The sequence below is a fragment of the Arachis ipaensis genome, chromosome B09 (genome assembly GCF_000816755.2).
Source record: "Arachis ipaensis cultivar K30076 chromosome B09, Araip1.1, whole genome shotgun sequence".
In the NCBI taxonomy this organism is placed as follows: domain Eukaryota; kingdom Viridiplantae; phylum Streptophyta; class Magnoliopsida; order Fabales; family Fabaceae; genus Arachis; species Arachis ipaensis.
This window is the reverse complement of record NC_029793.2, coordinates 192021-203175: the sequence shown is the minus strand read 5'-3', so window position 1 is coordinate 203175 and position 11155 is coordinate 192021. Positions and strand designations below refer to the sequence as shown.

At 36.9% G+C, this 11155-nt stretch overlaps 3 protein-coding genes across 4 annotated transcripts; 1 reads left to right on the top strand and 2 right to left on the bottom strand.

Annotated features, from left to right (window-relative positions):
* On the top strand, positions 1-2365 carry LOC107617648 (cinnamoyl-CoA reductase 1). The gene is made up of 5 exons (XM_016319463.2): positions 1-235; positions 309-463; positions 571-756; positions 836-1188; positions 1928-2365. The coding sequence occupies exons 1-5, from the start codon at positions 112-114 to the stop codon at positions 2109-2111; spliced, it is 1002 nt and encodes a 333-aa protein (XP_016174949.1). The 5' UTR covers positions 1-111; the 3' UTR covers positions 2112-2365.
* LOC107617647 (metal transporter Nramp6) lies at positions 2529-6112 on the bottom strand. Of its 2 annotated transcripts, XM_016319462.2 has the most exons (14): positions 5964-6112; positions 5683-5864; positions 5518-5596; positions 5388-5428; positions 5230-5308; positions 5033-5137; positions 4738-4847; positions 4403-4584; positions 4243-4312; positions 3926-4099; positions 3676-3780; positions 3413-3544; positions 3225-3320; positions 2529-3112 (listed from the first exon to the last, which is right to left on the bottom strand). In XM_016319462.2, exons 2-14 carry the CDS (start codon positions 5833-5835, stop codon positions 2771-2773), a joined length of 1668 nt encoding a protein of 555 aa, XP_016174948.1. In that variant the 5' UTR covers positions 5836-5864; positions 5964-6112; the 3' UTR covers positions 2529-2770. The 2 variants fall into 2 exon arrangements, with proteins under 2 accessions (XP_016174948.1, XP_016174947.1); XM_016319461.2 differs by having other exon boundaries at positions 5683-6073.
* LOC107617649 (ACT domain-containing protein ACR11) lies at positions 7930-10077 on the bottom strand. Its single transcript, XM_016319464.2, has 10 exons — positions 9832-10077; positions 9701-9764; positions 9500-9628; positions 9326-9420; positions 9052-9136; positions 8903-8962; positions 8760-8815; positions 8578-8683; positions 8439-8507; positions 7930-8342 (listed from the first exon to the last, which is right to left on the bottom strand). The coding sequence occupies exons 1-10, from the start codon at positions 9957-9959 to the stop codon at positions 8280-8282; spliced, it is 855 nt and encodes a 284-aa protein (XP_016174950.1). The 5' UTR covers positions 9960-10077; the 3' UTR covers positions 7930-8279.

Below are 11155 nucleotides of genomic sequence, written 5' to 3'. Positions count from 1 at the left end.
GTATCCAACTATCCATAGTGGGCATTAGGTGTTGTTGGACATCAGCATCATATCATCATCTCTCTCTGTCTCTCCCACAAGCTAAGGAATAAAATTAAAGCAACGAAGAAGATGCCTGCCGGTGGTGTTGGGCAAACCATATGTGTAACCGGCGCCGGAGGTTTCATCGCCTCTTGGATGGTCAAACTCCTCCTTGAAAGAGGTTACTCTGTCAAAGGAACCCTGCGTAACCCAGGCATGCATCCTCAATTATATGTTTATTTCACCGTCTTAATTACGAGAAATATTAATGGTTCCTTGACTGGCAGATGATCCGAAGAATGGACACTTGATGCAGTTGGAAGGAGCGGCGGAGAGGCTCACTCTTCACAAGGTCGATCTCCTTGACCTTGACTCTGTTAGGGTCGTCATTCACGGTTGCCATGGTGTCTTTCACACTGCTTCTCCCGTCACTGACAACCCCGTCAGTACCTTCTTCTTTTCTTTCTTTATTTAAATTAATAATTCATTTCAACAAGTCGACAACTGGGCGTGCTTTATATTTAAATTAATTATGTTGATGAATGGCAGGAGGAAATGGTGGAGCCGGCGGTAAATGGAGCCAAGAATGTGATTATAGCAGCTGCGGAAGCTAAAGTGAGACGCGTGGTCTTCACTTCATCAATTGGCGCAGTGTATATGGACCCAGCGAGGAGCATGGACGAGGTGGTGGATGAATCGTGTTGGAGTGATCTAGAGTATTGCAAGAACACCAAGGTAAGGTTGTTTTGTTGGTCTTTTTTAATGATGATAATAATAAAGTAGTAAAGTGGGGTTTGATGTTGAATTGGGGCAGAACTGGTATTGCTATGGAAAGGCAGTGGCAGAAAAAGCAGCATGGGAAGAGGCAAAGGAGAAAGGGGTGGACTTGGTTGTGGTGAACCCAGTGTTGGTTCTTGGACCGTTGCTGCAGCCAACTATAAATGCCAGCACAATTCACATCCTCAAGTACCTCACTGGCTCCGCCAAAACTTATGCCAATGCCACGCAGGCCTATGTCCATGTCAGGGATGTCGCATTAGCTCACATACTTGTCTACGAGACCCCTTCTGCTTCCGGTCGATACCTCTGCCTCGAAAGTTCCCTCCACCGCGGCGACCTCGTTCAAATTCTTGCCAAGCATTTCCCCGACTACCCTGTTCCCACCAAGTAAGTACTAATTTATTCTCTCTTTGCATATTCCCGAGTTGTTGTCATGTTGTGGCAACCACCACCTCACAGGCCCATCAGAGTTGTTGGACAATGACATAGACCTTCATATATATAAATGTTTAGGCACGTCAGCCTTGCGTCTTGCCAATACCACCTCAGCTCCCATGTTTCAGTGTATTCTAACTAGAAATACTTCACTTACAAAAATTACACTATTTTAGTCATTGGTGCCTTTAATGTATAATATCACGCCGGGAATGATATTAGTGTTAGTCCATACAAAAACATAGTCAGTGAAAGGTTAAAATCTCTTGATTTCGAATTTTGAATTAAAAAATGTTACCCTACGCGAAAGCTGCTGCCAGCAGTAGGTATACCAACTTTGACTTGTTAACCCGATCCCTATTTTCTACCAAAAAAGGATAGACTCAAGAGTAATTATCCATACCCTAAGCCTTAGAACTTTTCAATGGTCGATTTCTCACCAACCCCGATGTCCCCGTCAGATTCCTAATAATTGGTTCATGTTGGCGCACCCAGTCCCCATACCTACCGTGTTCCATTAATAAAAGGCCATGCTGGATCCTTACCAAACGCTCAAATTTTATGTTTAGTCAGTCACGCGTCACGTGTTTAAAGTAGAAGGAAGATTTTCGTCCAAACAAATTTGTGCTGACTTTGAGAATGCCTTTCACTTTCAGAGACTCCGAACTAACTTTATATTCTGCACGTGCAGGTGTTCCGACGAAAAGAATCCAAGAGCAAAGCCCTACACCTTCTCTAACCAAAAGCTGAAGGATTTGGGATTAGAATTCACTCCAGTGAGTCAGTGTCTATATGAAACGGTTAAGAGCCTACAGGAGAAGGGCCACCTTCCTATTCCCAATAAGGAACAAGATTCTGTTCAAGTTAAAAAATAAATCAGCTACTAGTACCAGCTACCATCTTTCGATGGAATTTAATTTTTTCTAAAACAAAATTAATTAAGGACGAGAAGATGCAGCTTTTAGAAATCTCGTTTTCCGTGGAATATATATTCTAATACAATATCAGAAGGCCTTATTTGGATGTTGTAAAAAACATGAAATGCATCAGGTGTTGCATTCTCTGAACCTAATGAATGGTTTTATAATGAATAATAGTATAGTATCCGTTACTTTCTCTTATATAATAACCACGCCTTTCATCATTGTGAAAAATCAGCAGTGACATCGTATCAGTGCCCCAAGATATGGGAGAAGATTTTTAGCCCTGTTAAATATAATTTAAAAGTCCAAAGAAAGAGTTAAAAATAAGATAACCCTGACTGTACAGGCTAATCATGATGCAATATGAGATGCTCGCTGATTTTTTAACATAATTTCATTGGTCAACAAAGGCAGCAAAGGGAACAAAGTTTGGAATTTCCACATGAAAATCAGCAGCTTCAAGCTTAGCAATTCCAACCAAGTGACCTCATACAGAAACCTAAACACTATAGAGATCTTTATCTTTTTGCATATTTATTTTCCAAATTGGAATTGGAATCCTTATGCATATATACCCCCTCAAACCAAATTAAACCCATGTAATTGTGGAGTCAGTCAAGATCAACAGGACTAGTTCTTTGAGGCAATTGCATGCTTACTATATCTTCTCTTGAGAGAGAATGGATAGAGGCATTGCCTTGTTCATTTGCTGTTTGCCGGATTTCCGGTGCTGTTAGTGTCAAAAGGCTTGTAGCCTTGTTATTTTTGCGAAGTACCAGATATACTATTCCAGCCAAATATACAGCCATGCCTGAAAACCCTAGTATGCCCAAAAACACCTTGGCCACAACTTGAACATGACTGTGGAGAAGCAGCTTCACAAAGCCAGTCAATAGATAATATATATTAATGGCCATAATTAGGGAACCAATTATCCAAGTAACGGCTGAAATCTGCAATTGAAAAAGAATCAAAAGCAAAACTTACATCAGAAAACTTGTGGCCAATGGAAGAGCATCTTTCATGTTTAGAGATATGCAGTCACATGGAATTCAAACTTTTTACCATGATAGAGTTGACATGCTCTCCCATCTTGGTTTTGCTGCTTGTGAACTTGAGGAGTGGAATTAAAGCAAAAGGAAGCTCAAATGATAAGATCATCTGATCAGAATGTAGACAAAGAGGGACGTCAGCACCAGCTATAGCAGAGAGAGACCAATAAATATATACCACAAGGAAGGAACACATCTTACTGATGCAATTATTATGAGCTTGCCAGCCCCAGCAGAGCCACCAATGACCGCAACAATCAAACTAGGAACTATGGCTAAACAACGAGTTAGCATATTCCGAACCCATGGCTCCAGTCGCAAATCAAGAAATCCCTGAAATTGGAAACAACCCAAGATAACTAATTCCTCTAAGTGCTTGTCATCATGTAAGTGAATCTCAGGAAAGCTAAAATATTTGTTAATACAAAAGACCATTAGGAGAACCATAATAAAAGCAGTCTTACCTGCATGACATACTGCCCTGCATATGTTCCTGTTATAGTAGAACTTTGGCCTGATGCAAGTAAAGCTACTCCAAACAGCTTTGAACTCCATTTGCCCAACACATTCTGAATTGTGGTAATGTCAGTAATTGTCATTTATAGTATTATGAGCAACCTTACCAACTTTAAAGATTAACAAATTGTTGTAGCATATGCTAGTAAACAAAACAGTAGACAAAAGGTAACACAAACATAGACAGGTTTGACGCACTCTAAGTAGAAAGGAGGCTTTGTTCAGATCCAAATCCTGACAGCTCATCTGATCTTCTGCATTCAAATTTGAAGAATTGCAAACAGCACCGCTCACAGAGATAACAGAAACGTTTATGAGGAAGGCCACCATAAGAGCAAAGGCACTTTCTATCAAGTAAAATCTACAGGCCTCCTGTCAAAATATAAATGTTAAATAAGACATAAGATGTTGCTTTAACAGAATATTTCATAATCAGATAATTGTATTCAGACAGCAGAGTTGTGCATTCACGATCATTTATCTGAAAAAACTGAGATTCTAAAATAGATATTTACTTTGATTCCCCGAACTGATCGGGGTATTTTCCTAGAAAGTACCAGAGCTGAGTGCAGGAAGAGATTGTGACTGAGGCGAATTCACAAAGAAACAAAGCTTGAGAATACATTTCAAAAGGAAATAAAAATCAAATGGCTGTAGAATACAGGGAGAACGCACGGCATAACCATAGCCCCTAGGAGTGAAATCGCAAGACCAGTAGCACCGCTTCCTTTTAGTTCTGGCACAAAAAGACCCTTCAGAACTTCTTTAGCAACAGGTTTTGCATATCCAAGCTCAGCAAAAAAGCATGCAGCAATTGTAAATACTAGAAATGCAATCAAGAATTCAAGTTTTCTAACCTGTTTCAATAACAACACAGAAACGGGCTCATATTGTTGTTATATAGATAGATAGTACCTAATATAACATGCAATGACGACCATAAATTTGTTCAGGATACAAAAAATTCCCTGTCGTATAATAGCAGATAAGAATGGAACACAGAAAACTACCCCATATTGCTGCAAAGCTAAGAGGATCAATGTACTGAGTCCTGTCAGAAGAACACCAATCCAAACAGGTATGCTGAAAAGCATGTTCAATGCAAAGGCTGTCCCAATTACTGCACATGTAGAGTGAGAGATCAAGATTTCAAAACATGGAAATATATGGTTGCCAATCATGGATCTATCTTTTATGTTGGTGGTTGTGCATGCTTTAAAGTCATGGACTTTGTTGTATCCTATAAAACATGGTAATTATACAAATAAATGAGATAAAAGAAAATTGATAGATGAATCTGAATACCTTCAGGAATGTCACAGGCGACTATGGCAATTTCAGCAATAAACCAAAGAATAAAGTTGGTAGCCCAAGGATATTCATTTCTACAATGCTCTGCTAAGTGCTTTCCTGCAAGCAGTAGAGAGTGAACAAAAAACAGAAGAATTGCTAGTTGCTTGCGTACTTGAAAAGTATCTATAAAATGAAATTGATTTAAGTACCAGTAACGACCCCAAGATTGGCTGCCATGGATTGAATTAATAGAGCAGCGCAGGATGCCACCAATATGATCCAAAGTAGCTGATAAAACAAATGTGAAAAGGAAATGAAGGAACTATTGAGCTTAGCATTATTGGTTTGGCATTACAAGAATACACACCTCGTATTTATGTTGAGCCCCCGACTGAAGATCTGTCTCAACTGCGAGTTGTTTGGAGAAATGGATAATCATATTAATTACGTCTGCAATTTGTTACTGTACTAGAGAAAATGATGAATAATGATCTTACAGTTTCCCGGGTCTATGTATGCAATGGAAACAAGAAAGCCAGGACCCATGTAAGAAAATAGATTTTTCCAGCTTCTGGTCTACAAATGCAAGAAAAGAAACATAATTTAGTAATGGCGTGTGCAAGTAAAGGAGAGGGAGATAAATGGAGAAGAGGGAAACTGACATCAGGCACAACAACTTGATCAACATCTGAGTTGTCAATGAGTGGCGTATTCGTATTGGAGCCAGTGCTCGCAATGAATTGTGGCTGCACAGACCCAGAGCCAGAGCCAGAGCCACGCCCAGAGCCAGTCCCCGAACCACCCCTGCCAACCATGTTCTCTTACTAACACTGATCCTCTCAACCTGAAACCACCCAATTCCAGATTCAAATTAACATTAACCAATGCCTAATTATGTGGCTGCCTAAGTGGTCAGAATATCAACACCGCTCAATATACCAACTTTTTTCTCCTTCCTTTCCTTCAGAAATCAGAACTGAGCTCACCGCCGATATGTCTTTTACTCTCTCTTCTCTTCTATTCGTAATCCTATGTCATTATAAACCTGTCGTCTTTTGTGCTTTAATTTGCACTCCCTTCCCCCTATATATTGTCTTGTTTTCCCCTGTTTTTATTTTATTTATTTTTTTAATTCCACAAAAATATTTCAACTTTGCCCAATATTCTTCAATCTTTCTTTAATATATCTAAACAACTCCTTTTTGGAAGTAAAAATGTGTTCAATTTTTATTGATAAGTTTGATGTTCATAAAATTTATCCGTAATAATGTTAAATACCTACTTGTATACATTTTTTTTTTATTTTTTTATTATTATTTTTAGACTTATATACATGTTATCCTAACCAACATCCATGTTATTCTATATTGATTAAGTTCCTAATTATGATTCTGTATATATTTATACTATGACTTTTTTAACCAATGAAACAAACCTAAAATAACATGATTTTATATAAACTTTCATTTGGAACCATTGAAACTGAGTCTTTTGTCTCTTTCTTTTGGTTGCAAAAGCAGAAAGAAATGCAGCAACTGTCAACTGGAAAGTAATACACTGAAATGGCGAGAAGAAGCAAGGCGGTGTGGACCGTAGAAAGTAGAAAGTAGAAAGTAGAAAGATGTGTGTGTGGTGCAAAGCGGAGGAATGAACCAATTCAGAATCAGTGGTCATGTAATGGAAAAGAAAGCAGAAAAGGCCATGTTGCCACGTAACACCAAAAGTTCAAGCATTGGACCCACAGAAAGAATATAGCATCCTAGTACAGTCACCAGGAGTTAGAATATAATTAATTAAATATCTAAATTACATATCAAATTAATATACAGAAATTTTCCCTTCCATTAAAATAATATCCTTTTCCAGAACATTTCCCTTGTCACTGTATGAGTGTATTCTACCTTTAATAATTATTATGCCATTTTGGATTATGATATAAATCATGAATCGGCTGGTTAAATTAGATTAGTTAAAAATTGAGCATAGATAGTCAGATTCAAACAAAAAAATCAATTGATAACTATTCGGTTAAAATATTAAAAAAAAATCAGTCAAAAAATTGATTAATCTATCGAATTGGTTCATGTTTTAGTAATTAATTGGTTTAAAATAATAAAATAATAAAATATAATCAGTCAAAAGATTAAGACCTTTCTTAGAGGAAATGATGGCCCTTTCCATCAGACTTTTATCCCAAACAAGGTCAATCCAAATGATATTATCGTAGTTCAGAAAGTGTTGCATTTCATGCTCTACCGATTTTTCTTCCCGAGTTTTAATAATTTTTCTTTTAACAAGGTTACTATTTACATGGATGATGTTGTGAGATGCCTTCCATAAGAACATGGTAGACAGCTTTTTTCTATTTTAATAACCTGTTTTGACAGTGTACATTACATCCAACCTAAATTTGCAGTATCACGAACCAACAAAGAAGAACCTCCTCGTAAAAATCTACAGTTCACTAAACAAGAATGAGCGGCTCCCAGCAACCACAATGGTTTTTTAATTCCAACAAAAGAAAACCTCCCGCGATTTGCACACTAAAGTCTAAAATGATATTCAGATTTCAGAAGACGATTAACCAAACATGTGTTACGAGAATAGTTTTTGTTTTGCCATTGTCATATGTCAATAGAGCAAATAGCGCAAATCGAATATGACCTCAAAGGGAAATTCAAAAAGGAGAATCAAAGGCATATATGCTCTAAGTTTTGAGTCATTTTGCAACTTGAAATTGGCATCTGGCTAGCGTCCACTAATTCGAAATTTGAGTTGTTAGCATGTCTGCAATCTGCATCAACTTAAGATAATTAACGTGTTGCTTATAATGTTAATCACTGGATCAACTCAATTTGTCTCTAACATTACCGACAGATTAATTTGTTTACTTTTTTTCATAAAAGAAATGAAGCTTTTAATGTTGATTTTGTAGTAGATGCAATAAATGAGATATTAAAGCAAATATCATCAATAATGGAATGGGACTTATACAGTACTAAGAACTAATAACAGGAGTTGGCATTTGGCAACTGAGGTGTGATAGCAATAGCATAGTAATTAGCAAGGAGCATGGATCAGGCTTTAAATTTGGTTCCATACTTCCATATTATACATGTCCAGCCCTGTAAATTGCCAAGACATGCTATATTTCACTTGAATTTCTCCATGCTATTGGAATGAAGTTGGATATTATAGGCTATACGCGCATTACACCGATCAATCCATAACGTTAGCGCAGGCATAGGCGTTGGCTGAATCAGAAACTGGCTTCCTCCGTTGAAGGTCGCCTCAAGTAATACCTCAAGCTGTTAGCAAGAACCTGCCATTATGAAAAACATAAAAAAGTTTCTGTATTTCATTTATCACAATGCGTGTATCTGTATGAATGAATATAGTAATCAAGAAAAGTACTGACCTGCTGGAGAGGCTTGATGATGGCTTTATCCTTGTAACTGACATGGAACTTTGCTTTAGCCAACAGCCCCTACATACATATATCATATATGTGTGTGTCATTCGGAGCTTAATTACTTTGCACATAAATTATAAAGTACCTCTGTGTCAAACTCCCCGGATTCAACAGCAATGTTAATGTCAGTGATTATCTTAACCAGATCCACCAGTAATCCGGGCCGATCAGCTGTCTCCACGTACAGCAAACTGCAAGACAACACTATAATCTGTAATCAGAACTTTCTGTTTGGAATATAATAACAAGTGATTAAGCATCCATCACCTTCTAGCAGGGCCATCGTCAGATATTGTTATATGGGTCGCTATGTCCACATCTACCTGATCATTTTTTCAAATTCAATTCAATTCAGAGACATATATGCATGCACTTGCTACTTAGGAAAGAATGAAAAATTCATCATTTACCTGCTCCTTTGGAGGCACAAGTCCAAAAGCTGCTCCCAGAGCTAATTGGGCACTAGATTCCTTGATACATATACATGTGTTGATCTAATTAGAAGAATTGATGTCGTTTAACCAAACCAGAATAGTTATACTTTGAGAAAGAAGCATACCGGGTGATACTGAATCAAGTTATTTATGATTGTCAAACGGATTGCCTCCAACAACTCTGCCTCTTCTACTTTTCTTCCGGTATCACTGCATAGAATAAAGGCCTTAGCCTTAAGATAATTTTCGTTTCAAATAAAGGTGCAGATGCAATAGAATCAAGCAAGATTTGTTGTGCCAACGGTCATGGAAGCTACATAAATGGTTATACATCTCCACTGATTATTGCTAAATACAGAGAGTGCTAGTTAAAATACTTAAGCCATTCATAATACTTACGCTTTGGTAATGGAAAACCTGTTGTGCTTGCCAGAGGAGTCGAGAAAAACGTTTGCCTTAACAACATTGAGGCCTAAATTTTTGAGCGCATTCATCTGCGGCAGCACATGGAAGCGTTATAAATGGTGTAGGAATAAAATACGTAATGTAGTGTTAGTATTGATAAGTACTGACAGTGTCAAGAAGAGCGCCAAGGCGATCACCAAAGGTAATCTCGACGACGGTTGCATCTGGATCGGAATCTTGATCTATTATGACAATGGGAGTAGGAACGGTAGCATCCGCATCACCTTGATTTCCATCCTGTTTATTACTATTTATTAGTTTAGTGCATGCCTTTCACGCGTGCAAATGCTACTGTATTTAATTAAATACCTCCTTCATCACATCGGTTAGAGGTGTTGCTCGACGGATGATTGTAATTCCCGAAGATGACCATCTGCCAAAATTATAATAATCGTTCAAGTTTTAAATGTGTATGAAGCTAGCAGGTTCATGATTCATACCTTGTTTTGTGAAGAATGTAACATGTTTTAGCAATGCTAATGGTTTTATCCAGAGCTCTGATGCTGAAGCTGTTGTCAGCAGTAGTCAAGTGAAGCCCAAGACTGCAAGCAGCCATAGCAACAGCCATTTCTCGCTTAGTTCAAACTACAGAGAGAGAGAGAGAGAGAGAGAGAGAGAAGAAAATAAAAGAAAGAAAGAGTGCATTATCTGTTAGAGTTGAATGGGTGACGTCCATTCGTAATCCTGTTAAGCTTTAGGGACAAGTGCACCTAAAGCGACGCCTTTGGTGAACACTGAATCAACCGTCCCATGTTTTGTTTTCTCCGTCTATAGAACGGGTCCCTCCTCACACTTAAACTCGCTAATCAAATTGTTTCCATCTTTAAAATATTTTAAAACACAATTAAAATTACTTAACATCAAATATATATTCTCAAAAAATATTTTAGAGATTTAAGTTTGATGTGTTTTTTTTACGCATAATTAAAAAATAAGATATTTTTATTTTTAAAATTTGGTAATTTTATGCTAAGTAATTTTTTTCCGATTTATTTTTGTTGATGGCCAAGAAAAATGAATTTTATCGAACCAGTGAACTAATCACTAGACTAATATGAATATTCATATGATTATATTCTAAATACGTATAAGGTCAAATACAACTGTGTTTTTTTTTTTACTCTCCTTTTCTTTGGAATATCCGTCAAATATATTTATTTTCGTTAACTTACATACATATTAAAGAAGAAAACCATCTCAGCATGATTGAGATGGAAGAAGGATTATTCGACTGTGATGCCTTAATAACTTCACCCTTGCACCAATTTCATTCCCAATTAACATTACATCCTAGTTAGTATTGGGTAGCCAAAAGGTCTTAGATACCGGTATTTTTTATTAATTTTGGTCAATATTTAACTAACACAAATGTTAAATTGTTTTCAATAAATAAATTATACTAATTTATGTGTGTAAATTTTAATAAATATGAAGAATAAATGACTATTTGTATTCATAAAAGATGAAAATGCTGACATATGTATCCACACTAAATCAAAACTAAACTTGTACCCACACAAGATGCTCTCCGTGTGACAAAAGTACCCTACATGACACTCCAAACCTCTAAAAACAGGAGACTTTTGTCACATAGAAGGCATCTTGAATGTATACAAGTTTAGTTTCGATTTAGTGTGGATACATATGTCAGCGTTTTTATTTTTTATGGGTACAAATGGTCATTATTCTAAATATGAATATAAATCATGTTAATTTGTTTACAAATTTTAATAAATATAAATACAAATTATATATTTTATGTGT

What these genes read in the sequence shown, in the direction of transcription:
- LOC107617648 (XM_016319463.2), top strand. Translation starts at nt 112, where the DNA reads ATGCCTGCCGGTGGTGTTGGGCAAACCATATGTGTAACCGGCGCCGGA. An exon ending in CTCCCGTCACTGACAACCCC is followed by an intron (nt 464 to 570) that starts GTCAGTACCTTC and finishes GATGAATGGCAG; the next exon opens with GAGGAAATGGTGGAGCCGGC. An exon ending in GACTACCCTGTTCCCACCAA is followed by an intron (nt 1,189 to 1,927) that starts GTAAGTACTAAT and finishes CTGCACGTGCAG; the next exon opens with GTGTTCCGACGAAAAGAATC.
- LOC107617649 (XM_016319464.2), bottom strand. Translation starts at nt 9,959, where the DNA reads ATGGCTGTTGCTATGGCTGCTTGCAGTCTTGGGCTTCACTTGACTACT. An exon ending in TTGGCGCTCTTCTTGACACT is followed by an intron (nt 9,421 to 9,499) that starts GTCAGTACTTAT and finishes GTGCTGCCGCAG; the next exon opens with ATGAATGCGCTCAAAAATTT. An exon ending in ACTTGATTCAGTATCACCCG is followed by an intron (nt 8,963 to 9,051) that starts GTATGCTTCTTT and finishes ATATGTATCAAG; the next exon opens with GAATCTAGTGCCCAATTAGC.
- LOC107617647 (XM_016319462.2), bottom strand. Translation starts at nt 5,835, where the DNA reads ATGGTTGGCAGGGGTGGTTCGGGGACTGGCTCTGGGCGTGGCTCTGGC. An exon ending in CGCCTGTGACATTCCTGAAG is followed by an intron (nt 4,848 to 5,032) that starts GTATTCAGATTC and finishes CTACATGTGCAG; the next exon opens with TAATTGGGACAGCCTTTGCA. An exon ending in AGCTCATAATAATTGCATCA is followed by an intron (nt 3,321 to 3,412) that starts GTAAGATGTGTT and finishes CATTCTGATCAG; the next exon opens with ATGATCTTATCATTTGAGCT.